Below are 27,902 nucleotides of genomic sequence, written 5' to 3' on the forward strand. Positions count from 1 at the left end.
AGGCGGCAGCAGCAGTAGCAGCAGCCAGAGGCGGCGGAGGCGGCGGCGTCTCGGGTCCTTTGCACGATGCCTCGCTCTTTCCTGGTCAAGAAGATCAAGGCGGACGCTTTCCAGCCCAGCCCGGCGACCCCCACTTACCACCCCTTGGAAACTTCCTACAATGAGTTGGCGGGACCCCTGGGAGCCGGCGACCCTGGGGTGGAGGATGGTAAGGAGGCGAGAGGCGTTCTGAGAAGGGTCGGAGGGCGGGTTGGGCGGGCGGGGGGCGCGTGCGATGCTAGGAAGGGGGCGCCGTGCGCGTGAGAGCGAAAGTGTGGGGATGAGGGAGAGGAGACTTAGAAGGGGACAGGAGGAGCGTGTAAAGGGGGAACACTTGGTTATGCGCGTGCGGGGTGAGCCAAGAGCGGGCGCAACCTATTTGGCAAGGTCTGGGTCGTTTTGCATAGAGGGACCTCGATTATAACCACGGTGGGTGTTAATGGAGTTCTCCTTCCCCCTTCCTCGGTCTCTCTGTTCCCCGGACACAGCGACACTCCCCTCCATTGCTCCTCTAGGGAACGGAAACAGGCACCAAAAAGTGGTGTCAATATTTTTAAAAAAAAACAAAACACAAAACTGCCTGCAGGGTGATCGCGGAGGGGGGTCTCCTCTACTGCTCCCACCCATCCTCCCACAACATTATTGTACCAGAGGGATAGTCCTGAACGTTAGAACAGGATTGTGTGTGTGTGTGTGATTGCCCCCCCCCCGGGGGGGGTACATCGCCAGTGAGCAGGGAGAAATAACCTTTGTGAGAGAGCGTTAGATGCGTTATGACACATCGGCACCCAAGGTCTGGCTGGGCAAAGTTTGGACCAGGCAGTGGTGCTCACTCACCCCCCCCCCCCCTTACAACTGAAAGGGTACACAAAACGGGGGAGGGCAGAGATGATACTGTACTTAAATTGGGATGCTTTTTCCCCCGTTACGCAATGTGAGATCTTAGAGTTTTCTGTAAGGGGAGAAATGTTCTGAGTCCAAGAGATTTGTATAAATACATTTTTAAACGGGGCGCAGGGGCAGAGAGAGAGATGGATAGGGTTTGCTCGCCCCAAGGCCGCAAAAGGAGGTTTTGAGCTCAAGGTAGGATAGGCAAAGCCTTTGCTCGCGGCCCGGACTCAGGATTCTTCCTTGCTTTCTTTCATCCATTTCGTCCTACAAAGAGGGAGGATGTCTCCCCTCCCCCTTTCTCCTCCCAGCCGCTTTCATCCTCGGCTGCCTTCTTCCATCTCCCAAGTTTATGACCCAAAGCAGCAGCAGAAGTACCACCCATTCTCTCCCCCGCCAACCAGAACCCATGTTGGACAGCTCAGGTGGACGACTTTAGCGGAGCCGTTGCAAAAAAAAAAAAATGGGGCATGGAAAAGTTTGATCTTTCTCGCGTTTTGTGCGTGGCTAGCTATGTGTGTGTGTGTTGGAAAGGGCATTCTGCGCGTATTTCTCGAACCTCAGGCATTGGCCCAATGCATGTGAAAGCGAAGGACGCGTTTGCAAAGAGCGGCTCCGTGTTTTTGTTTGTGTGTGTGTGTTGTCGTGCTAGTTTATTGCAGATGAATTCCCATAGGTGCACCCTGCGTAAAACTGCTGCGTCTGCAGAAATATGACATTCCTTCCTGAGTGGATGCGGTGGCCTTTGCAAGGAGTTTTGGTTCTGTGAGTGGCGTCGCTCCAGTCCGTTCGCCCCGACAGGACTGCTGTGCGAAGCTTCAATGGGTCAAGGGTGTGGATGTGTTTCTAAGGATTTAAGAGATGTGTTCCTGGCCCAGATCAAAAGGTCACACACTCTGTTAACAGCGGTCAGTCCCTTAAAACGCTTGTAGCAAGAAAACAATGGAACGCTCCTGTTGTTTCACCCCAGTATTTGGGATGAAGAGATATACTGTCCCTGTAGAAGGAGGCTTGATTAAACCACCATGACTAAGAGCTGGTGGTAGTCTGATCTTCCATAAATTTTAATTAAATTCTGATGGATACATATCATTCATTCATTCATTCAAAAGTGGGATCCCCATCTTTCCTCTGTGAACAATGATACCAGGGAGCAGGTCAGTCCCATTGAGATCAATGGGTCTTACTTCCAAGTAGACCTACACGGGATTGATGAGGCTATATATTCTGTGGTTGATGGGTTGTTGTTGTTGTTTAAATCAAATTACTAAGGAAATCTGACTCCTGTGATCAGGGTAATCTGCGGAACAACCCTCTATTGCGTTATTTTGAGAAGGCTGCATCTTGCACGCGATGTAGGCTTCTGAGAGGATTTGAAACTTTTTTTTGCAAGCGTTGGGAATGGGAAGCAAAATGATTTGAAGATTTGAGGATGTGGGATTTAGGGACGGGAGCTAGGAGATAGGAGGAGGAGAACCACATGGCGGGGGCGGGGCACGTTGGATTCAAGCCTTCACCCCCACCCCACCCCCAGTTAGTGGGAATCCTGCTCAATCACCCTCTGACATATGAGATTTCACACCTGCCCTCCCATTTACAAGGATATACTATGCAGTCATGGAAGAAAAGGAGAGAGAAAGGGAGATTGTAATCCAATTTTTTGTGACTCTTGGGCAGCGGACCTCCTTGTTTAAGAACAAGGAATTTGGAGGAGGTGGGAAGAGAACATTCCTGTGTCCAAATGATTTTTGCAAGCATGTGAGAGGTAGTGTCTGGAGTGCTGGACTAGTACCAGGGAGACCCAGAAAAGCTATGAGATTCCTGGGGTGTTGTTGTTTAGTCATTTAGTCATGTCCGACTCCTTGTGACTCCATGGACCAGAGCACGCCAGGCACTCCTGTCTTCCACTGCCTCTTGCAGTTTGGTCAAACTCATGCTGGTAGCTTCAAGAACACTGTCCAACCATCTCGTCCTCTGTTGTCCCCTTCTCCTTGTGCCCTCCATCTTTCCCAACATCAGGGTCTTTTCCAGGGAGTCTTCTCTTCTCATGAGGTGGCCAAAGTCTTGGAGCCTCAGCTTCAGGATCTGTCCTTCCAGTTAGCACTCAGGGCTGATTTCCTTCAGAATGGAGAGGTTTGATCTTCTTGCAGTCCATGGGACTCTCAAGAGTCTCCTCCAGCACCAGAATTCAAAAGCATCCATTCTTTGGCGATCAGCCTTCTTTATGGTCCACCTCTCACTTCCATACATCACTGCTGGGAAAAGTCAAATCCCCACTCAAGACATGAGGTTCTCTAGATGACCTTGAGCCAACCTCTCTCTAACCTGCCTCACAGGGTCCTTGTGGGTTTCAAAGTGGAGGAGAACTTTTCCATTTCTTTGCTACCCTACTTGTGCCAAAGCTAAAATGGGGAAATCAGATTCACTTTACACTCAGATAGCTCAGTTGGTAGAGCATGAGACTCTCAGGGCCATGGGTTTGAGCCCACACTGGGCAAAAAGATTCCTGCACTGCAGGAGGTTGGACTAGATGACCCTCAGGGTCCCTTCCAACTACAATTCTATGATTCCAGCTGCCTCCATTGCAACTAAAGGACTGTGTTGCTGTTCTCCTTATCCATCCTCCTCAAGAACAGAGCCTCTCCTATTTCTTGGCCCTCTAAGTTTACCACCCAGGTCATACATTGATGATGGCGTGCATGAAAATATTCAGTCCATGATCAAGGATGATGGAGTTGTCATCCCATGTTGGCTGCCTCTGATGCCTTCCTTCGTCCTGCCTCCTAAGACCCCCTCGATGAGAGGGGATGGAGCTCAGTGGTCCCTAACCCTCTCCAGATGGTGTAGACTACAACTCTCAACATCCTCACTCAGCATGGCCAACGGTCAAAGATGATGGGAGTTGTAGTCTATCACTGACGCCTTCCTTCGTCCTGCCTCCTGAGACCTCCTCTGCGAGAGGAGATGGAGCTCAGCGATCCCTAACCGGCATCAGGAATAGCCAACATGGGATGACAACTCCCCTAATCTTTTGACCATTGGCTGTGGGCTGGATATTCTAATCTGAATGCACACCATCAAGTTGTAATCTGGGTCCTTTAGCTACAATGCAGGCAGATGGAAGCTGTGGTCCAAAGCACCCTGGAGAAGGCAGCTGATGTAGCTCATTAGCAGAGTGCTGACTTTGCATCCCGCAGTCAAGCCCCAACATCTCCAGGTGTTGTTGGTTTGTTTTGTTTTTTAAGGCTCTTGTGTACCTGCTTGAGAAAGGCCTCTTTCTGCCTGGGTCCCAGAAACCCTGGCAGATCCCTTTTATCCAGCCAAGAGCTCTGAGCATCTGGTAGAGTCTAGGTGCCATTTTGATTCCCCAACGGAGCGCAGTTCTGGGGCATTGTGGGAAATGTAAATGTTGGCTCACTAGCCCCCAGTGCTGCTGGCTGGTAAGCTCACTGGGGCCCAGCCAGAGAGGAGGGGGTTTGCCCAGGCCCTCCACAAACCTGCAGCTGATCTTGACCTGGGATACAGCCAATGCACACATTCCCCCATGTTCCCTTTTAGCCTTGGCAACTTCCCTGATGTGACCCTGTGGATAGGCAGCTCTGATCTGCTGTCATGTCCACAGTCCCACAGGTGTGCTGAATGCACCAAAATGCTGCTTACATGCAAGCGGGGGGCATCTGAAATTATTTCTCACTGTTGTGCTACAACATTTTGTTGTGGCGCTGCATGGCTTGTGTGAAATGTTTTCCAAGGTTTTGCAGCAAGAGTCATCTATCTTTGCAGTGGCATAATAATAATAATAATAATAATAATAATAATAATAATAATAATAATAATAATAATGTTGTTTTCATGCCGCCCATCCGACTGGGTTACTCCAGCCACTCTGGGCAGCTTCCAACAAATTAAAACACAATACGACATCAAACATTAAAAACTTCCCTAAACAGGGCATGATTCTTGATGGGCACATTAGGGGAGGCGTCAGCAAACTTTTTAAGCAGGGAGCTGGTCCACTGTCCCTCAGACCTTGTGGGGGGCCGGATTATATTTTTTTGGGGGAAAATAATGAACAAATTCCTATGCCCCACAAATAACCCAGAGATGCATTTTAAATAAAAGCACACATTCTACTCATGTAAAAACACGCAGATTCCCGGATCATCCGCAGGCCGTATTTAGAAGGCAATTGGGCCGCATCTGGCCCCCAGGCCTTAGTTTGCCTACCCATGTCCTAGAAAGCTACTGCCAGTTTGTGCTGGCAATATGGAGACAGGTGGACCAAGCATCTGATTCACTGCTAAGACAGCTTTCTGTGTTCCACTGAGACTCTGTCTTGCGCAGGCTCCATCGTTTCCCCTTCCTTTCCACAGGGGACCCTGCAGGACGACATCTGAGGGGGGTTGTTAACCATCGCAAGGAACTGGAGAGTCAATTCTCCCCTGGTGGAACCGAGGCAAAACAAAGGCAAATTGACTGGCAAGAGCTCTCTCTCTTGTCTCAGGCAGCGGGGGCTGGCAGATCAATGGCAAGAGGAAAGCAGCAAGACCATATGGATTGCTTTTCCCCAGGGGGGAAGATTCCGGAGTGTGGGGGGAGAGCATGAACAATCCTGCAAAGAGAGAGGGGGGGGAGAGGGAGAGGAAGAAAGCAGCAGAGCGTGTTGCCATTGGCCTACCAGGCTGTCAGCTACAAGCATCCATGCATGTAGCTGCATTGTGTTAGATCTGCACTTTAGCCTCCCTGCCCCCACCTACAGTTGTCCCTTGAGGGTATGAGGACTTCCATGTGCACACAGAAAGAGAGAGAGCTGTCCTGTATGCAGGCGCCTCCCCATTCCCTTCAATGGAACAGGATGCGTCTCAATCCATTCAACAGTAGATTAATCAACTAAAAGTTTCTATTGATCAATTTATCGGGGATGGTCCATTATTAGGTAAAGGTAAAGGGGACCCCTGACCATTAGGTCCAGTCGTGGCCGACTCTGGGGTTGCGGCGCTCATCTCTCTTTATTGGCCAAGGGAGCCGGCATACAGCTTCCAGGTCATGTGGCCAGCTGTGGTCTAGGTCAGTGGTTCAAATCCCCACAACGGGGTGAGCCCCTCAAACCCCCACTATAATTCTGAACTGTCTTTTCTTCTCTGGAAGGGTCAAGCTGGAGAGGTGGTCTCCACCGTTCCTCCCCTGCCCAGTCCCTGACACAGGGTTGTGAAGGCTGAGGCAAGATGCCCTCCATGAGCAGGTCCATCCTCTCTGCACTGCTGTGGAGCAAAGGGCCATAGCTCAGTGGTAGAACTTCTGCTCTGCACGGAGAAGGTCACCGGTTCAATCCCCAGCATTTCATTCATATATATATATATACACACACACACACACACACACACACATTTTTAGTTGTTGTTTTTTTAACATATCATTTCCAACAATCATATAACATAAATTCTTATCTTATACAATATTTTGGACTTCCGTCAACACCTCTGATGATTTTTCGTTCTTTATCACTTATTCTGCATTTCTTAATTTCTCTATTACTCTTAATTATCATTAACTAATAATTCTCCTCATAGTCTTTCTTGCAATAGTCCTCCTTACAAAACTACTTGCAATCCTACTAGCGTAATCTGTTCATTACAGTTACTTTTCAAATAGTTCATATATTTACTCCAGTCTTCTAGGAATCTCTGGTCCTGCAGGTTTCGAATCCTTCCAGTTAATTTACCCAATTCTGCGTAGTCCATCAATTTCATCCGCCATTCTTCTTCCGTCGGTAATTCTTCTTCCTTCCATTTTTGTGCCAATAATATTCTTGCTGCCATCATTGCATATAAAAACAACTTACAATCCTGTCTGTTAATATCATTTCCTACAATGCCAAGTAAAAATGCTTCTGGTTTCTTAATAAATGTATATTTCAGCATCTTTTTAATCTCATTATATATCATTTCCCAGAAGAATCCCCGGCATTTCCAGGTATGGCTAGGACTATCTCCTGCCAGAAACTCTTGACAGCTGCTGCCAGTCAGAGTCCATATTGCAGTGTCTCCCTCCCCCCTATTTATTTTTATTTCATGTATTAAATTGCATACATAGCCCCACCTTTCCCTCACGGAGCTCTCCTCCTCCCTTTTGTACCTACACAACAACCCTGTGAGGTAGGTTAGGCTGAGAAAGAGAAGATGACCATCCCAAGGTCACCCTTGGCTGAATGAGGATTTGAACTCGGGCCTTAGCCCAACTCTAACCACTAGTCTACACTGTCTCTTTCTTCCTCCCCTCCCCGCCCCAGCAGGCTCTGAACGCTTGTGCCAGAGGTCTCAACTGGCTGCTTGGAGAGACCCTTTGAAAGTAGGCTGAGGAGGAACAGAGGGACGCAGATAGCCCACCCCTTTCCTGAATTGTGGGCTGCCTGCTCCGTACAGCTCAGCACATTTGGAGAAAATGCAACATCTTTGATCACAAGTCAGAGCTGCTTCTGAGAAGGTCTCCCTTCCTTCCTTCCCTCCCTCCCTCCCTGTAAAGAAAACCAGACATTTCAGGAAGGAAAGCAAGAATCAGGGGAAGGATTAAGCTGTCCTGGGCTGAGTGAGAAGATGAGCTGTCAAAAGCTTTATGCTTCAAAGTCTTGGCAGGCCTCTTCTGCCCAGGGAGGCTGCAGAAACCTGGGAACTTGAAAGGAGGGCGGGTGCAAAGTCTTTTCCTACCAGTTCCCCTGAGATCCTTCAACTCCTTCTTTAGGAGTTAAAATGCACTGCAGAAGTGGTAGAGGTGGCTAGCTTGGCCCAACCTCAGCTAGAAAAGTGCCAACCCTCACAAATGCAGCATTTGGCCCAGGAGGGGAATTATTATTATTATTATTATTATTATTATTATTATTATTATTATTATTATTATTAATACCCCACCCATCTGGCTGGACTTCCCCAGCCACTCTGGGCGGCTTCCAACAAAATATTAAAACGCAGTAATGCATCAAACATTAAAAGCTTCCCTAAACAGGGCTGCCTTCAGATGTCTTCTAAAAGTCTGGTAGTTGTTGTTCTCTTTGACATCTGGTGGGAGGGAGTTCCACAGGGCAGGCGCTACTACCGAGAAGGCCCTCTGCCTGGTTCCCTGTAACCTGGCTTCTCACAGCGAGGGAACCACCAGAAGGCCCTCAGCGCTGGACCTCAGTGTCCGGGCAGAACGATGGGGGTGGAGACGCTCCTTCATATATACTGTCCCTAATCGTGGTGGACACATCATCAGATACTGGGGATCTTGCCCAGAAAAGGGTGACCACACCGTTTTAGCTACATATCCTGCATTGCAAGGGTTGGAATGGATGACCCTTTGGGTCCCTGCCAGCACTACAATTCTGCATGGGAATGTTGAGGAAAGTAGGAGAGGATATATTGATTAAATATTATCCCTCCTCACTCACTCTAGTGAGCAAGCAGCAGAGCACATTTCCTTGCAGATTTCTGGAAGCAAGTTGATGATTCATTAGAATCCTTTAAGTTAAGCAATCCAGTCTGGCTTGTCCAGTCTGGATTGTTCCTGGTAAGTTTCCCCTTTTATTTCCCTCTTAAAATTTTAATAATAACACAACAGTCTTGATTAAAAGTAAGAGTAAAGTTTACTTACAGTGGACGCTCGGGTTACAAATGTGATCCATGTGGGAGGCACGTTCGCAACCCGCAGCGTTCACAACTGACAGTGCCACGTCTGCGCACGCGCGGGTTGCATTTTGGCACTTCTGTGCATGCGCAAAGCGAGATTTAGCGCTTCTGCGCATGCACGGCTGCCAAAACCCAAAATTAATTGGTACTTCCGGGTTTCGGCAGGTCCATAACCCCAAAAAATGCAACCTGAAGCATCTGTAACCCGAGGTATGACTGTACATTCAGTCCAAAGTAGTATTCTGAATAAAAAAATTCCTTCCAGTAGCACCTTAAAGACCAACTAAGTTAGTTCTTGGTATGAGTTCTTGGTATGCTCATACCAAGAACTAACTTAGTTGGTCTTTAAGGTGCTACTGGAAGGAATTTTTTTATTTTGACTATGGCAGACCAACACGGCTACCTATCTACTACTAGTATTCTGAAGCCAGGCTTCATCTTGTGGTTACAGTTACCTTTGTAGAGAAAAGAAATCTGAGTTAGGCCTCAGACTTTCGGCTTTCCCATAGACATCTGGTTGGCCTCTGCACTGAACTAGAGGGGCCTTTGGTCTGATCCTGCTGGACTTTTAGGACAGTGGCTGCTTTTCTACTCAGGCAAATAGCAACTTGGGGTGAGGAGTTTGGGGCGGTTCTTAAAAGGAGAATTCTAATTCATGGCATTGGATGATTATACATAACAGTTCAATCAGTGGCGTACCATGGGTTGCCTGAGTCCGGGTTGCACAAGCTGTCACTATCAGGGTGCCTCCCTCCCCACTGGAGCCAAGTGGGGCTCTGCTGCGCAACCTGCCTGCCCACATAGGGGTGGGGATCCTGGCCAGCCAATACAGCCCTTGGCGGGCAAATCTCCCCCCGCCCAATGCCTGTGGAGAGGAGTGCCAGGCCTGGGGTGCTTTGCTGCCTTCACCGGGACAGGATAGTGCAGGATCCTGCATGGGAGCAACTGGTTGTGCCCCCTCAGAATTTTGTGCCCAGGGCACAGCCCCCTGCCTCCCCTGCTACGCCACTGAGTTCCATAGAACCTCCTTCAGAAAGTGTGCTTTTGAATGTCAGGTGCTATGGACAAGGAACAGGGCAGGATATGTGCAGTAAAATAAACACAGGTTCCCTGATTGCTTATGATCTTGATCTTTTCTTAAACTCACTATATATTGAACAGTTGGAATGTGATTCAACCCTAACCAAGCTGCACGGCTTTTATGATTAAATTATTTAACGCCAGCTGGCAATACGGTGGGTCTCTGTTTTGGTGATGGCTTCTCCATTTTCCTGGGGACGCGGGTGGTGCTGTGGGTTAAACCACAGAGCCTAGGGCTTGCCGATCAGAAGGTCAGCGGTTTGAATCCCCGCACCGGGGTGAGCTCCCATTGCTCAGTCCCTGCTCCTGCCAACCTAGCAGTTCAAAAGCACATCAAAGTGCAAGTAGATAAATAGGTACCTGTAATGGTTCTAGGGGTTGCTTGTGCATAAATCGGCACCACCACTGGCTGGGTTACCTGGGTGAACTCTCACTGTCCGGACAGCCATTCACCCGTGGCTGTCTCAATCGCTGGCAGAATCCGTCAGTGGGCGTTTCTTGAACTTCTTCCAGCATAAAAGTTCTTTGACGCCTAGTCGCCACCTACTCTCCCTGCGCGGAAGCCTTCTGCGCAAGGAGGGTGTGGGCAGCGGAGGGCCAGTGCTCTCCCCGCTGGTCTCCGGCGAAGAGTCATGGAGCCACCTCGCCGATTCCCCCATCTGCCCCCCTTCTCCACTGGTGCTACGCTGATTTCCTTCCCCATAAGATGGGCTGCTTCTCTCCCTCCCGGGACGCTCTCTGGAATCCCTCTGGACTCCTCCCTCTCCCTCTGGCTCCGATGGCAGTTCCCTGACAGTACCTCTCCGGCAGGAAGCTAAACGGGGTTTCCGTGCGCTGCTCTGGTTCACCAGAAGCGGCTTAGTCATGCTGGCCACATGACCCAGAAGCTGTACGCCGGCTCCCTCGGCCAGTAAAGCGAGGTGAGCGCCGCAACCCCAGAGTGGGCCATGACTGGACCTAATGGTCAGGGGTCCATTTACCTATTTCCATTTCCACCTTTACCTATTTCCATTTCCTGAGTGTCATTGTAGCCTCTGGGTTGTGGTTTGCGATTTGCAACCGTTTTTAAATTGCTCAACCGTTCATTACCCAGAGAACTTTGGATATAGGGCAACTAACAGTTCGCTAATTGATCAGCAGATTAATAGCCACTCTTTGAAACAGGATGCCAGCCCAGATGAAGAAGATCTCGTTTTTTTTTTTGTTTCTCTCTTCTCAGTGCATAAGCATGCGCTGAAAAGGTGGGAGGGGAGAGGGAGAGAATCCAGGAATCTGAAAGAGAGAGAAGGTGCTTTTAGTGCATTAAGGAGCAATCAGTGTCAAGTGTTCTTGAGCAGGGACTCTGGGAATAGCAGGAGAGGCAAGAGAGTGAATGGGCTGCTGCTATAGATCTCCCTCCCCCTCTCCTCCTTAATTCACAAATACCTGCCTGGGGCTTTGAGGCCTGTTTCCCTCCCCATCCCCCTTTCCATAATCAGAAAAGCTGAGCGAGGCAGAAAAACCTGGTGCTTGGCATGTTCTTTGTTGAAGGGAACAGGTGCCCTTGAGAAGCTGATGTTTCTGCGAGGACACCAATAAAGGGAAGTTTGTAGCACTCCGGTGGTGCAGAGGGAGGCAAGGTGGATATGGTTGGATTCTGCATGCCAGGAACAAGGGCAGAGGGGCAGCTGAGATCTGAGCCGAGATAGGGGACGGATTTCCATAAATCGTGACCGAGCCACCCACTCCAAAAGCCCCACCCACTTTCTGCAATGTTGAGAGGGGTTGAAGAGGGTGCAGAAAAATAAATAATGTTTGCCTGTGGTGCGGGTGGAGGGTACAAGTCCTGGCACTCCCTACAGTTTTGTGTCCTCGTGCAATGATGCTGCCATCGGGCAACCTGGCAAAACCAGAAGTTGCTGTTGTTTAGTCGTTTAGTCATGTCCTACTCTTTGTGACCCCCTGGACCAGAGCACGCCAGGCACTCTTGTCTTCCACTGCCTCCCGCAGTTTGGTCAAACTCATGCTGGTAGCTTCGAGAACACTGTCCAACCATCTCGTCCTCTGTCGTCCCCTTCTCCTTGTGCCCTCCATCTTTCCCAACATCAGGGTCTTTTCCAGGGTGTCTTCTCTTCTCATGAGGTGGCCAAAGTCTTGGAGCCTCAGCTTCATGATCTGTCCTTCCAATGAGCACACAGGGCTGATTTCCTTAAGAATAAGTTTGATCCTCTTGCAGTCCATGGGACTCACAAGAGTCTCCTCCAGCACCAGAATTCAAAAGCATCAGCCTTCTTTGTGGTCCAGTTCTCACTTCCATACACTTCCATACGTCTCCACCCCCATCGTTCTGCCCGGACACTGAGGTCCAGCTCCGAGGGCCTTCTGGCGGTTCCCTCACTGCGAGAGGCCAAGTTACAGGGAACCAGGCAGAGGACCTTCTCGGTAGTGGCGTCCGCCCTGTGGAACACCCTCCCATCAGATGTCAAAGCGATAAACAACTACCTGACATTCAGAAGACATCTGAAGGCAGCCCTGTTCAGGGAAGTTTTTAATATGTGACATTTTAGTGTATTTTTCATCTTTGTTGGAAGCTGCCCAGAGTGGCTGGGGAAACCCAGCCAGATGGGCGGGGTACAAATAAATAATAATAATAATAATAATAATAATAATAATAATAATAATAATAATAATAATTATTATTATTATTATTATTATTATTATTATTATTATTATTATTATTATCACTACTGGGAAAACCATAGCTTTAACTATACGGACCTTTGTTGGCAAGGTGATGTCTCTGCTTTTTAAGATGCTGTCTAGGTTTGTCATTGCTTTTCTCCCAAGAAGCAGGCGTCTTTTAATTTCATGACTGCTGTCACCATCTGCAGTGATCATGGAGCCCAAGAAAGTAAAATCTCCCACTGCCTCCATTTCTTCCCCTTCTGTTTGCCAGGAGGTGATGGGACCAGTGACCATGATCTTAGTTTTTTTGATATCGATCTTCAGACCATATTTTGTGCTCTCCTCTTTCACCCTCATTAAAATCAGAAGTGCCATCCTCCAAAAACACATGCCTCCTCTTCCCCACCCCTCCTCATTTATCATCATCATCATCAGTTTACTTATATGCCACTTTTCCACAGTTGTGCTCAAAGCGGCTCACAAGATACCACACAGGCAATAATAAATATAATTTTTAAAAGTGTTAATTAGAAATAATCATAATGCAGAAGATAAATCCTTATAAAAACATACAAACAAGGCAACACACCCTCATTTGTCTGTCAAAGGGTGCCACAATATCGTCATATTCACTATGTGATCCCTGATTGGCTGAGATCACATAAAGAGTGTGGAGGGGGGAACCCCAAGGAAACAGTAAATGTGTGAGGACACAGGACTCTTCATCCAATGTTTGTGTGTTCAAGTCCCACGTTGGACCTATATGAATAGAGCTGAATTCGCACAGGGTGCGTTTTTCACTAATGGGGATCATATCCAATGAGTGCACTCCTGTTCCAATCCCCCCCCAAAAAATTATTATTCTCTGACTCCCTCTTAGTGCTCTCCATATGTTTTTGAAATACAAGCAACCATGCTGGCTGGGCCACCAAGCTGGCAAAGACTACTCTGTGCTGAAGTGTCACAAAGAACAGGGAGACTTGAAAGACTCGTTATCACCTCATATGGAGCAAAGTGGAGCCTGTCAATTACTCTGAAAAAGGATGGTTGCTCCTGCTCTGAGGGGGTTGGAAGAGTCTCCCCCTCCCCTGTCAAAAAAACCCCCAAAATCATAATTTTGATATGCTGGAGATGATAAATGGAACCCGCTGCTTGACAATTTGAGGAGAGAAGGTTCGTCAGGAAGGAACACGGGACGCATCCTAAAAGATTCCCGACACAGACATTGTTTCCCTTCCATCGCTGTTGCTGGAAGCAGCTCCTTGCCTGAAATAGTTTGCTCCTCTTGGCAATAACCTTGCTGTGCGTTCCAGCGAAAGTGTGAAAAATTGCTGAGGAGTGCATTTTTCCGCCAAGAGTGTGTGACTGCACTTGGTAAACAAGGAGGAGGAGGAGGGGGAGAAGGCGAACCAGGAGGGGGGGGGATCGTAGAGATTGCCAGGGTTGGAGGGGACGTCTCTTAAACCTTCTGAATTGCACATCTGCCAAAATAATAAAAATCAAAGGTGGGTTCTATTTTTAAAGACCCATCTCAGGCAGAGGGAAGCATCTCCCAGTGATCTTCAACAGCGAGAGAAAGCAAGGATAGCTCTACGCGTTCAGGGATTTCTCTTTCCATTTCTATATAAAAATCTGTATCCAAGAACAGAGACTGGGGGAGGCAAGAGAGGCGTCTGTCATCCTGCAGTGATCTCTGGTGCTGAGTGTTCAAAATGCAGCGCTGAGGGAATGTGTTTTCCTACCCTTAGAAAACTCACCATCTGTTAGGGAGGTGGCTAGTGCCCTCCTTCCTCTGCAAAGGAATGAGTGATGGGATAATAATAATAATAATAATAATAATAATAATAATAATAATACTGTAATAATAATAATTTTTTATTTATACCACACCCTTCCCGGTTCAGAAAAGCAGGCTCAGGGTGGCTAACAACAAATTTAAAACACTTAGAATCATAGGATAGAATCATAGACTCATAGAGTTGGAAGAGACCACAAGGGCCATCGAGTCCAACCCCCTGCCAAGCAGGAAACACCATCAGAGCACTCCTGACATATGGTTGTCAAGCCTCTGCTTAAAGACCTCCAAAGTAGGAGACTCCACCACACTCCTTGGCAGCAAATTCCACTGTCGAACAGCTCTTACTGTCAGGAAGTTCTTCCTAATGTTTAGGTGGAATCTTCTTTCTTGTAGTTTGGATCCATTGCTCCGTGTCCGCTTCTCTGGAGCAGCAGAAAACAACCTTTCTCCCTCCTCTATGTGACATCCTTTTCTATATTTGAACATGGCTATCATATCACCCCTTAACCTCCCCTTGTCCAGGCTAAACATGCCCAGCTCCCTTAGCCGTTCCACAATCGTTAATTGATGCAACAAAAAAACATTATAAAATACAGTATAAAACGTGAATAACAATAAATTTAAAAATTCAAAAGCGGTTGAGAGTGGCAAAGCCCCAATTTACAGATACACACCCACACACCCTGATGTTGACAGCATCCACCTGCATTCTGCCTGGTGGAAATTTCACTCCTGTATTGCCTTCATGAAGGCGCATTTCAACCTTCAGCTACCCCTCCCCTAAAAGAAATTTGCAAATATGGGACAATAATATTCATCACCGACAGTTAAGAGATTTTGGAAGGATAACAGAGGGCGAAATTACTCCTTATGTAGAGTTCTGTGGAGTGCCCCCCCCCCCAACGTCCAAGTTTTTGGACAGTTTTTAAAAAGCTTCATTTTGGAATGAAAAAGGCGGGCAGATGAGACTGCCACTTTCCCTTCCAGAATTGCCCACCTTCCAGCTCCAACTGCTTGGCTCCCTGCAGAAGAAAAGCTAAGGCATGGGTAGGCAAACTAAGGCCCGGGGGCCGGATCCGGCCCAATCGCCTTCTAAAGCCGGCCTGTGGACAGTTTGGGAATCAGCATGTTTTTACATGAGTAGAATGTGTCCTTTCATTTAAGATGCATCTCTGGGTTATTTGTGGGGCATAGGAATTCGTTCATTTTTTTCTTCAAAATATAGTCCGGCACCCCACAAGGTCTGAGAGACAGTGGACTGGCCCCCTGCTGAAAAAGTCTGCTGACCCCTGAGCTAAGCAGATCTGTATCCTTTTCCCTGTGGAGGAGAAAAAGCTGTGTGTGTGTGTGTGTGTGTGTGTGTGTGTGTGTGTGTGTGTAAGAGAGAGAGAGAGAGAGAGAGAGAGAGAGAGAGAGAGAGAGAGAGAGAGAGTGTTTGAGTGACAAATGGCCAGCACCAAAACAGTTAACAACCCTTTCCTGCTCAGCATGTACAATGGTACTTCATATTACATACGCTTCAGGTTACAGACTCTGCTAACCCAAAAATAGTGCTTCAGGTTAAGAACTTTGCTTCAGGATGAGAAGAGAAATTGTGCTCCGGCGGCACGGCAGCAGCAGGAGGCCCCATTAGCTAAAGTTGTGCTTCAGGTTAAGAACAGTTTCAGGTTAAGAACAGACCTCCGGAACGAATTAAGTACTTAACCTGAGGTACCACTGTACTAAAAATGTTTGTGGGGTGTTTTGAACCCAACTCCTCCCTTGCCCTCCTATCCATCTGGAGAACCTCAGAACCCAGGGGCCAAACTCAGCCCTCTGGTTTTCTCCGTCTGCCCCCAACCAGGTTCTCCCCAAGCCACACCTTCTCGGCAGACACCCCCCCCCCCAGCGGTCCTGCTCCATCCCCTCCCAATCTCCTGATTTCCCAGGGACAGTCCCAGAATCACGAAAGCTGTCCCATCTTCCAATTTGATCCCGGAGTGTTCCTATTTCCTTCACCAGCACCACTGCCAAGCTTGCCGCAGCTGCAAGGGATAATAATCTCATTGCTTTTCCATAGCCTCTCCATGGCCACCACTGCTGGCCTCCTCCCTTGGGGAGCTCACAGCTGGAAAACAGGCAAGGAGGAGACTGCTGGCACCAAGACCCAGCCCCATGGGACGTGCCAGCTCTGAGGGCCAGGCAGGGGGCAGGACCACCCTGGGCGGGAAGAAAAAGGGAGCAGAGAGGAGTGCAAGGAGTCTTGGCGTTTTGTTATGCTTTGTGTATCCGTTGGTAATCTTGCCCCTTTCTAAAATTTATTTATTGGGGTCTGTGTGTTTTTTTTCTTTCTGTAAATCCACCAAACAATCAAATCCAATCAAATCAGGATTAAGGCGTTTTCTTAGGACGCTAGAGGGCATGTGTGGCACGTCCTGTTGGCATAATGGTGGTGGAGATGGTCTGCAAAGAGGGGGACAAAAAATGGTGAGAATGTTCTGGGTGGCAGGAGAGGATATATTGTTTATTTATATCCTTCCTAACTTGTGTTGGGGACGCGGGTGGCACTGTGGGTTAGACCACAGAGCCTAGGGCTTGCCGATCAGAAGGTTGGCGGTTCGAATCCCCGCGACGGGGTGAGCTCCCATTGGTTGGTCCCTGCTCCTGCCAGCCTAGCAGTTTGAAAGCACGTCAAAGTGCAAGTAGATAAATAGGTACCGCTCCGGCGGGAAAGTAAATGGCAGAAGCAGCTCAGTCATGCTGGCCACATGACCCGGAAGCTGTACGCCGGCTCCCTCGGCCAATAAAGCGAGATGAGCGCCGCAACCCCAGAGTCGGCCACGACTGGACATAATGGTCAGGGGTCCTTTTACCTTTACCTTTAACTTGTGTTAGCAAGTTCCTTTACTGAGCAAAGTTTACATTCCCATTTAAACGCACAGCAGATAGCTGGTTGCAGGCTCGTGTGAGCCTCTGACTATTATACAATTTAGTCTGTCTCGGATTGAATTGTACGTTCCTGGTAAGTTCCCTTGAATCCCTCTTAAAAGAATAAAGACATGACAATCTTACTCAAAGTCAATAAAAGAAGTTTACTCACATCAGTTCACGGTTGGATCCCTGAAGGCAGACTTAGTTACAAATATGTACATGTGGCTCTACCCCATATGGGGGAATAATCCCAGTTCTTCTGCTAGCTGAGAAGGTAGCAGGACCGTTCCTAGCTAAGAAGCTGGTCAAACAACGGAGGAAGTGAAAAAGAGAGAGTGTGCTGTGTGCCTTGTCCTTTTGTTACCTGGACAGGTAAGGTCACGCCCACCTACTAGTCACATGCAAAACGAAGGATGCTCCAGCCAGGAGGAAACAGGAAGTTTTCGACTGACTGGACCAAACATCCCCTTGCATGTCCACTCTAGGAAAACGAGGAATGCTGTACTTGACTGCTCCCAGTGGATTACATCCCACCAAAAAAATGGGGGGTCGAGGAGTGTCAGTTGGGGTGGGAAGTGAGAAATTTCACTATTTTCATACTGTAGCCTATGCTGCTCCACCTCCTCCTTGGGGGGGGGGGGGGTCTTGTCGTCTGGGTGGCCCAGGACCTCCATGCACACAGCCGAGGCTTACACCCCATAGAGGTCACTTTGGGGCAGCTAACACATAGGTTTGACTTCACCCCTGAAGGCGCATTGTCCCTCAAGACAGACGGGTGCCAGCAACAACTAACTGACTCTGACTGTGAATGCAGAATATAGCCACCCTGGCTAGTATCCGTCAAAAGCCCTCTCTCTTTCATGAATTTGTCAAATCGTCCTTTAAAGCCATCTAGCTTGGCGGCCATCACTGGCTCCTGTGGGAGGGAGTTCCACAGGTTAACAATTAGCTGCATGAAGAAGGACTTCCTTTTCTCTGTCCTGGACCATCTTGGAGAACAGTGTTTGTGGAGGCATCACGGAAGCTGCCTGCTGATATGTCGAGGGGCCCGTCTGGAGCCATCTTGGCGGATGACCTCAAATCCATTTGGAGAGAGCTTTCCAGTTAGGGAGTTCTTCTTGGGCGTAAGCAAGAAATTGTTCTCTTGTTTTCTGCCCTAGATCTCAAGAAGATCAGAACAGAAACCATTTATTTCTTTTTTAAAAAACCTAAATTTATTTACTTTTATTTGTGGGGGAGGGATTTCGACTCTCCCACTTGCCACATGAACGCCATCTGTAGCTGGAATATACCAAATGGGTGAATCTCTCCTGGTTCTTTTCCATAAGGCACAGATGTTGGAACAAATGGTCGCTTCTGGAACCGACTCCCAAGAAGGCGTAATTTGATTTCCTAACATCATTTAGAGCTGAATACATAAAAGGAGCCTGTTGCTTTTCTGTGGTGTGAGTTCCACTCTGCACAGGAAGAATTCAATTAGCTAGCAGGGAATTGTCATTGCTGTGTTTCTCTGAACCATCGTTTTAACCACGGTCAGCCCAAGCGCCAGAACTTTGGATGGTCCGGTCGAATTGATCACAGCAGGTTTACACTAGAAGAAAGAAATGATATCTTCATGTGGTTATACTAAACTAACTTTCCTTTGTAAACTGCTTAAGAGGTTTCATTGACTATTAGTAAAGGTAAAGGGACCCCTGACCGTGAGGTCCAGTCATGACCAACTCTGGGCTTGCGGCGCTCATCTTGCTTTATTGGCCGAGGGAGCCGGCGTACAGCTTCCGGGTCATGTGGCCAGCATGACTAAGCCGCTTCTGGCGAACCAGAGCAGCGCACGGAAACGCCATTTACCTTCCCGCCAGAGCGGTACCTATTTATCTACTTGCACTTTGATGTGCTTTCAAACTGCTAGGTTGGCAGCAGGGACTGAGCAACGGGAGCTCACCCCATCGCGGGGATTCAAACCACTGACCTTCTGATCGGCAAATCCTAGGCTCTGTGGTTTAACCCACAGCTCCACCCATGTCCCCATTGACTATTAAGCAGCACAAAAATTTTGATGAATGCGGGGGGGGGGGGGATAAGAGGGTTGAGCTAGGACCTGGTAAACCAGGGTTCAAATCCCCACTTAGCCACGGAGCACACTGGGTGTGCTTTAGCACATTATGGAAATAAGTCCTATAGTGTTGAGATAGTTTCGTTGGTGCAGCATGAGGCTCTTAATCTCAGGGTTGTGGATTCGAGTCCTACTTGGGCAAAAGATTCCTGCATTGCAGAGGGCTGGACTAGATCAGAGCTTTCCAAACTGTGTGTCGCGACACGTTCGTGTGTCAGCTGCCGTGTGTAGGTGTGTCACACAAACACTCCCAGCACTCCTCCTGGCGCTGGAAATTGGTTAGTTTAACTTCTGGTTTGCTAGTAAAACTGAATAACTGTGTCACGAAATGAACCGTATCTAAAAGGTGTGTCACCAACATGAAAACTTTGAAAAGTTCTGGACTAGATGGTCCCTTCAAATTTTACGATTCTATGTTGGGACGCAGGTGGCGCTGTGGGTTAAACCACAGAGCCTAGGGCTCGCCAATCAGAAGGTTGGCGGTTCGAATCCCCGTGACGGGGTGAGCTCCTGTTGCTCGGCCCCTGCTCCTGCCAACCTAGCAGTTCGAAAGCACATCAGTGCAAGTTGATAAATAGGCACCGCTCCGGCGGGAAGGTAAACGGCGTTTCCTTGCGCTGCTCTGGTTCGCCAGAAGCGGCTTAGTCATGCAGGCCACATGACCCGGAAGCTGTATGCCGGCTCCTTCAGCCAGTAAAGCGAGATGAGCGCCACAACCCCAGAGTCAGCCACAACCGAACCTAATGGTCAGGGGTCCCTTTCCCTTTCCCTTTCTGATTCTAAGTTAACTGGTGGGAGCCTGTTCTCCAAAAAAAGCTTCTGTAACAGCTGATAGTTATGACTCTGGGTCCAGTTCCAATCCAGATCAATTGCTGTCTCTTGCAGATCACCCTCCCTCCATCCCTGCATTAAATATTTGTGTTGCCTGCTAAGAGCTGGGATGGGATCTGGGACAGAGCAATGGGAGCTCACTCCGTCATGGGGATTCAAACCGCCGACCTTCTGATTGGCAAGCCCAAGAGGCTCAGTGGTTTAGACCACTGAGATGTAGTGATGGTGGCCAAGTTAGGTGACTGAAAGGTGATTAAGCAAACTCATAAGGACAAGGCTACCAGTGGCTACTAGTAACAATGGCTATGTGCTATTTCCAGGATCAGAAGGAATCTGAGCACTTCACGGTGCAGAAATATTTGTGCATGTGTGCATTTATATGCATGGGCATTAGAAACGAGATGCACTTAGCCCATCTCAGAGAAATGACACAACCTTCTTTCTGCAAGCATGCCCTCCTCTTGGCAGCTTTCTCCTGCCCGAGGGGGCCACCTACTGGTGCGGAAGTTCAGTGAAGAACAGACTATGAGGACCCCCACATGCACACACATGCATACATACCGTCTCTCAGATTGTGAACACAGATAGTTGTTACTCCAGCCAAAGCTGTTACTCCAGGGTTGTGGTTTCCTAAAATATCAAGCTTCTTTCTGTTTGCACAAGCCTGGAATTCCAGAGCGTTTCTCCCTAATCGCTTTTTCTTTTGGAAACAAAGTCACAGGGCTTCCCTGTGGGTCGCTGCCATCCACACTTCAGGGATAACTACCCTCTTATCATTTACAACGGGTGTGGGGACCCCCTTAGCCTTGCAGGATAAACTTACTTCCTCTTCTCCTGGCCCTGGTGTCATATATGGGAATATTCAAGGTGAAGCTTGGAACTTCAAGCCATAGTTAAAAGGACGAACAATTAGGAGAGTACTCAGAACATTCACTTGACTCCTCCTTTGCATCCCCGACTTGAATTCAAGGGGGGAGGCCCTTCCAAAGGAAGGGAGGAAGGAATCAGAGCTCAGGAAGGAATCAGATAAATTGGATGGATGGTTACAGTATTATCAGATTAACGAATTGTATAAACTTGATAAGAAAAATGGTTTTGCAACAGAAAAATCAAAATTGGAAACGGAATTGTTAGACACTAATGTTAAAAATCTCTCCAAAATGTGTAATTTGTTGTTAGATTGGCATACAAAGGACGAACAAGTTAAATCTGTGATGATTGATTGGGCAAGAGATGTTGGACACAATATAATGTGGGAAGATTGGGAAAGGCTGTGGAAGAAAGGGGTTAAATTTACTGCATGTACTGTATTAAAAGAAAATATTATGAAAATGATGTATAGATGGTACTTAATCCCATTACTTTTTTTTGAAGCTGCATCACCTGGTGTCGTGGGGAATGCCAGGTGACTGACAGGTGTCCAGCCCCATCCACCTGTCAAAGTGGCCCACTGGGTGTGGCCCACAACTTTGTCGGAAGTTTTAGGTTTTATTCTTTCACTTTTGACAACCCATATTAAGGTAAAAAGGTAAAGGACCCAGGACGATTAAGTCCAATCAAAGGCGACTATCAGGTTGCAGCGCTCATCTCGCTTTCAGGCCGAGGGAGCTGGCGTTTGTCCACAGACAGCTTTCCGGGTCAGGTGGCCAGCATGACTAAACCGCTACTGGCACACGGAGGACTGTGACGGAAACCAGAGCGCACGGGAATGCCGTTTACCTTCCCGCCACAGTGGCACCTATTTATCTACTTGCACTGGTGTGCTTTCAAACTGCTAAGTTGGCAGAAGCTGGGACAGAGGAACAGGAGCTCACTCCATTGTGCAGATTCGAACCACTGACCTTCCAATCGGCAAGCCCAAGAGGCTGTGGTTTAGACCACAGCGCCACCATATAGGTCAGAACAGGCAGCAGTTAGAAATGGAGGAGTGGGGGAATTTAGGCATCATTTGATTTTATTTTTACATATTTCAGGAGAAGTGGTAGTAAACTGTTCATATATTTCTGGGCTTCCAGTTTAAATTGCAAGCGACTGCAGTGAGTTGAGGGAAACAGTCACAATCAGTATTTCAGGGAGCACAGGGGTGTCTTTCCTTTCCAAAATGAATTGGTTGTGTATCCACTGACCACCTTTGGAGCAAATCCATTGGGTTTTCCCTGTCTCATAAGAAGTGCCTGGTTGCTAAATCATAATCATATTCATAATTTATTATTTATACCCCACCCATCTGGCTGGGTTTCCCCAGCCATGCTAGACTGCTCTCAACGCAATTGGTGATTATGATAATAAAGCGATAAAACAACAGATATTAAAAGCTTCCCTAAACAGGGCTGCCTTCAGATGTCTTCTAAAAATCAGATACTTGTATATCTCTTTAGAATCATAGAATCATAGAATCATAGAGTTGGAAGAGACCACAAGGGCCATCGAGTCCAACCCCCTGCCAAGCAGGAAACACCATCAGAGCACTCCTGACATATGGTTGTCAAGCCTCTGCTTAAAGACCTCCAAAGTAGGAGACTCCACCACACTCCTTGGCAGCAAATTCCACTGTCGAACAGCTCTTACTGTCAGGAAGTTCTTCCTAATGTTTAGGTGGAATCTTCTTTCTTGTAGTTTGGATCCATTGCTCCGTGTTCGCTTCTCTGGAGCAGCAGAAAACAACCTATCTCCCTCCTCTATGTGACATCCTTTTATATATTTGAACATGGCTATCATATCACCCCTTAACCTCCTCTTCTCCAGGCTAAACATGCCCAGCTCCCTTAGCCGTTCCTCATAAGGCATCGTTTCCAGGCCTTTGACCATTTTGGTTGCCCTCCTCTGGACACGTTCCAGTTTGTCAGTGTCCTTCTTGAATTGTGGTGCCCAGAACTGGACACAGTACTCCAGGTGAGGTCTGACCAGAGCAGAATACAGTGGCACTATTAGTTCCCTTGATCTAGATGCTATACTCCTATTGATGCAGCCCAGAATTGCATTGGCTTTTTTAGCTGCCGCGTCACACTGTTGGCTCATGTCAAGTTTGTGGTCAACCAAGACTCCTAGATCCTTTTCACATGTACTGCTCTCAAGCCAGTACATGTGACTTTGACATCTGATGGGAGGGTGTTCCACAGGGAGGGCACCACCACCAAGAAGGCCCTCTGCCTGGTTCCCTGTAACCTCACTTCTCGCAGTGAGGAAACAGCCAGAAGGCCTCAGTGTCCAGGCAGAACGATGGGGGTGGAGATGCTCCTTCAGGTATCACGTCAAGGGCTCATCTAATCCAGAATCCTGTTCTCACAATAGCCAACCAGATACCCCAAATGGGAAATTCACAAGTAGGATTCACAAGCGCAGCCCTCTCCCCTTCTGTGGTTTTCAGGAACTGGTAGCCAGAGGCGTATATGTTCAAGCAGTGGAGGTACAACTTAGCCATTGTGGCTAACAGCCCTTACTAACTTTATTGTCCATGAATTTGTCTAATCCTTTTGTCAAGCCCTCCACCTTGTTGGCCATCACTGCATGTTGTGGGAGTTAATTTTATTTTTTGGCTATACACTATGTGAATAAACTCTTTTGTCCGTCTTGAGTCAGCCTCCTCAGTGACAGACTTACAGTATTAGCAAACCGAACGCTTAGAGAGACACCCAGCTTCCACCTCCACCAAAGCTTCTGGCAAGGTATTAGCCTTTTAAATTTTCACTCTTTTTCAGTTGGAAAAAAAAGACCTTGGGAAGGTGGGTTGGTGACGTCACAGGCCAACGCCAATTAGTGCTGTGCACGCACCCAGTTTCCCTAGAGTTTGATCCTGGGGATAGGATTGCACCCCATGAACAAAATGCACAAAGCGCCTTTCCGCTCAGCGTGACTGTGACCCATTTCCCGTTTAACTAACTTCTAGGCTATTTGGCAGCTGACAAAATTTAATTCCTTTTTTTATTTTCGTGTGAGGCAGATGAGGGGAGGTAATGAGATGACCCGGCTCGCCTCTGCCTTTCCCTCCGTCAATCAAGAGGAAATTGGACAAGACAGAAGGAACGGCCTGAGAAAGAGGTCGACTCCTTTCCACTTCAGCTCCTTTTATTTCCCCAGGGAAGGGGGGAAACACAAGCGTGTTCGTAGTAGCCTCTCGCTGTGGAACCGTGCGCCCGAAGCTCCTTTGTTTGCTGAGCTCCTTCTGAGTTGCACTCCCTGTTCGCTGACAGCACTGGCAGCCATCAAAGGCTTCCCTGGAAATGGGAGTCAAGAGGAAGACTTGGTTTTCCCTTCATCCAGTGTGGGAAGGGAACACACCGGCCTCTCTTTCTCGAGGAGTTGACATTCTGCAAACACGGCTATGCAAATGTCTGCCCTCTCTCCTATGCTCTGTTTCCTAGTTGCAACACCAAAGCATAACTTAGTGGCAAAAACACATGTTTTGCGTGCAAAGGATTCTCAGGTTCAGTGCTGAGAAAATCTAGGTTAATAAGGATCGTCAGATGGAAAGCGATAGGACTCTCTGACGCAGACAGATGGGCAACATATATTATTATTATTATTATTATTATTATTATTATTATTATTATTAGCCCTGATCAAAATAGATGGAGCTCTGTGCAGACATCAAAAGATTCATGAATGAATTATGTGGCACTTTGTTCAGTGAGACCACATTTCTCAGATTTTGTTCCTTTATTCCTTTGCAATTATTTGTTTTCTTACTGTATAGCTATCAGATTTTAGTTGTGTGCATATTTGGGGTGCAGCACCTCAGAATCCGGGACGCGGGTGGCGCTGTGGGTTAAACCACAGAGCCAAGGACTTGCCGATCAGAAGGTCGGCGGTTCGAATCCCCGTGACGGGGAGAGCTCCCGTTGTTTGGTCCCTGCTCCTGCCAACCTAGCAGTTCGAAAGCACGTCAAAGTGCAAGTAGATAAATAGGTACTGCTCCGGCGGGAAGGTAAATGGCATTTCCGTGCGCTGCTCTGGTTTGCCAGAAGCGGCTTAGTCATGCTAGCCACATGACCCAGAAGCTGTATGCCGGCTCCCTCGGCCAATAAAGCAAGATGAGTGCCGCAACCCCAGAGTTGGTCAGGACTGGACCTAACAGTCAGGGGTCCCTTTACAGTGGTACCTCGGGTTACATACGCTTCAGGTTACATACACTTCAGGTTACAGACTCCACTAAACCAGAAATAGTGCTTCAGGTTAAGAACTTTGCTTCAGGATGAGAACAGAAATCATCATCCAGCGGCACGGCAGCAGCAGGAGGCCCCATTAGCTAAAGTGGTGCTTCAGGTTAAGAACAGTTTCAGGTTAAGAACGGACCTCTGGCACGAATTTAGAAGACACCTGAAGGGAGCCCTGTTCAGGGAAGATTTTAATGTGTGACATTTTAATGTATTTTTAATCTTTGTTGGAAGCCGCCCAGTGGGGCTGGGGAAACCCAGCCAGATGGGCAGGGTACAAATAAATTGGATGGCCCTCTGTCATGGATGATTTAGTTGAGATTCCTGCACTGCAGGGGGTTGGCCTAGATAGCATTTGGGGGTCCCTTTGAACTCTAGGATTCCCTGATTAACTGAACCCTTTCTGTCCTCCCTAGGCTATCTCCAGACCTGCCTCGCGTCGTCCGGCTACAAGAATGAAAAGAAGAAGCTCCACTTGGCGTCCTCAGACCCAATCTACACGCCGTCCCACGAAGACTACAGCGACCCCGAGAGCCCGCAATCCAGTTTGTCGGCGCACTACTTCAACGGCGAAGCCGCCGTCACCGAGAGCTACTCGATGGACGCCTTCTTCATCACCGACGGGCGGTCGCGGCGCCGGGGAGAGGGCCAGCGTCGGGGGGCGCACCGCCACTCGTGCAGCGAGTGCGGCAAGACCTACGCCACGTCTTCCAACCTCAGCCGGCACAAACAGACGCACCGCAGCCTGGACAGCAAGATGGCGAGGAAGTGCCCCACCTGTTCCAAGGCCTACGTCTCCATGCCCGCCCTGGCCATGCACATCCTGACGCACAACCTCAAACACAAGTGCGACGTGTGCGGCAAGGCTTTCAGCCGGCCGTGGCTCCTGCAGGGACACATGCGTTCCCACACGGGCGAGAAGCCCTTCGGCTGCTCCCACTGCGGAAAGGCCTTCGCTGACCGCTCCAACCTGCGGGCTCACATGCAGACGCACTCGGCCTTCAAGCACTACAAGTGCAAGCAATGTGAGAAGACCTTCGCCCTCAAGTCGTACCTCAACAAGCACTACGAGTCGGCCTGCTTCAAGGGGGCTGAGCACGCCTGCGAGGAGGAGAACTGAGCCGGACAGGGGAAGGAGAGAAGGTCCAGGGCAGGACCACGGCAACCGTCTTCAGGGATCTGGGGTTTGGACAAGAAAGGACAAGCGTCGCCCTGGGAGGCGAAAGGGACCGCCGCAACAAATTGCAAGTCGTTCTGTTACTGGGAGGAAGCACTTAAGAACCTGGCAATTGCAACCTGTCCTTCTCAGAAGGTGATGTAGACTTTGGGAAGATGGCAAGCATTGGTCCCGAGGCCCAGCAACCTTCAAAGCCAGGGGTGGTCCATGAGATGTTCTCCAGATATTGTTGGACCACCGCTCCCATCAACCACATGTTCAGCAGCGGTGGGAGCTGTGGTCCGCAGAACGTTCTCCACCCCTGGTCCTCCTGACCTGCCTTTTTCTCCTTCCTTCTCCAAATCGTCAACCGAAGCAATAACTCCAGTCAATGCCAGCAGAAGGCCGTCTTCTGGGAGACTCCTTGCTTGGTCTCGCACGAGCGAGACAAGCTTTTGACTTTTCTTCAGGATTACCGGGATGGAGAGAGGGAAAGAAAGAGACAACTGTCTCTCTTTCCATTTCTCTCTCTCTCTCTCTCTTTCAGATAACTTGGGAAATGCCGGGTGTATTTATATTATTTATTACGTTATTTATTTAGTGTGCTGCTCCTTCTTCTCCCCTTGATGGGGAGGAAGAAAAGCTATCAGTGTTGCCCTTTGAGATCTTTTGGGGACAGAACGAGTGCAGAAGCTGTGAAACCCGACTCAGGGGGGCATTGTGAAGAAGGGTACCCACGACGCTGACAAGGCTGGGTGTGGGACGCTTAGACAGAGTGACTTCTCAAATCAAGCTTTGGAAGCGAGGAAGAGATTGATTTGTTGTGTTTGGCATAGGAAACAGGAACTTTTTTTATGTTTGAAGGACCCAGGAAGGCACAATGTGTGGGTGGGGGGAGAGAACCAGTCATTTCTTTCTTTCCATATGGTTGTCAGAATTAGGATCTCCGCCAGACAGCCTGTTTGTTGAGCACCCATCCCAATTTGTTTGCACAGAGGTTATAGGTCTTCTCATTCCCGGTTACTTGACATCTCCACCTAGTGTTTGCTAACAGTGATGCCTTTGAGAGGGAACTTCACCAAAGATGGCCCTCATTCACCCATCTCCACATTGTGGGATGCCCTCAAGAGCTTCTGAGGAACCACACCATGTTCCCGAGAAGAACCCAACGCAAAAACCCCAACCATAACCTCTCCATCCTCCTGTCATCGCAAGAGAAGCATTCTTCCTTGAAGGCTGGAAGGGACAAGGGCAAGAAACAGATTGACTGCATAGCTAAATCCAAACATCGTTTCCAGGCATAGCCAGGCAGTGGCGTAGGAAGGTGGTGCGGAGGGTACGGGCCGCCCTGGGTGTCATCACTGAGGGGGATGACAAAACGGCAAAAATATGTGTTTTGGAAAAAAATAACTCCCGCACGCCCCTTGCTATGCCACTGCAGAAACACTCTCCCCTTGAGTGATTTCCAGAAACCAGAAGCATTGCTGTCTCCAACTTTGCAGGCAGAGCACAGCCTTTATGGCTAGTAGCCTTCAACAGCCCTCTCCTCCATGAACCTGCCTAATTCAGAGGCGTAGCTAGGTGAGGCGAGGAGCACTGGGCGCCACAC

At 48.5% G+C, this 27,902-nt stretch overlaps 1 protein-coding gene across 1 annotated transcript; it reads left to right on the forward strand.

The window, feature by feature from the left end:
- Positions 1-27,902, forward strand: SCRT2 (scratch family transcriptional repressor 2). Its single transcript, XM_081196679.1, has 2 exons — positions 1-208; positions 25,554-27,902. The coding sequence occupies exons 1-2, from the start codon at positions 67-69 to the stop codon at positions 26,255-26,257; spliced, it is 846 nt and encodes a 281-aa protein (XP_081052805.1). The 5' UTR covers positions 1-66; the 3' UTR covers positions 26,258-27,902.

Source organism: Podarcis bocagei, assembly GCF_964188305.1.
Source record: "Podarcis bocagei genome assembly, chromosome: 5".
Classification (NCBI taxonomy): Eukaryota; Metazoa; Chordata; class Lepidosauria; order Squamata; family Lacertidae; genus Podarcis; species Podarcis bocagei.

Bases quoted from the DNA above. Each gene is read 5' to 3' on its own strand.
- SCRT2 (XM_081196679.1), top strand. From the start codon at position 67: ATGCCTCGCTCTTTCCTGGTCAAGAAGATCAAGGCGGACGCTTTCCAG. The intron at 209-25,553 runs GTAAGGAGGCGA...TGTCCTCCCTAG, and splicing joins CGACCCTGGGGTGGAGGATG to GCTATCTCCAGACCTGCCTC.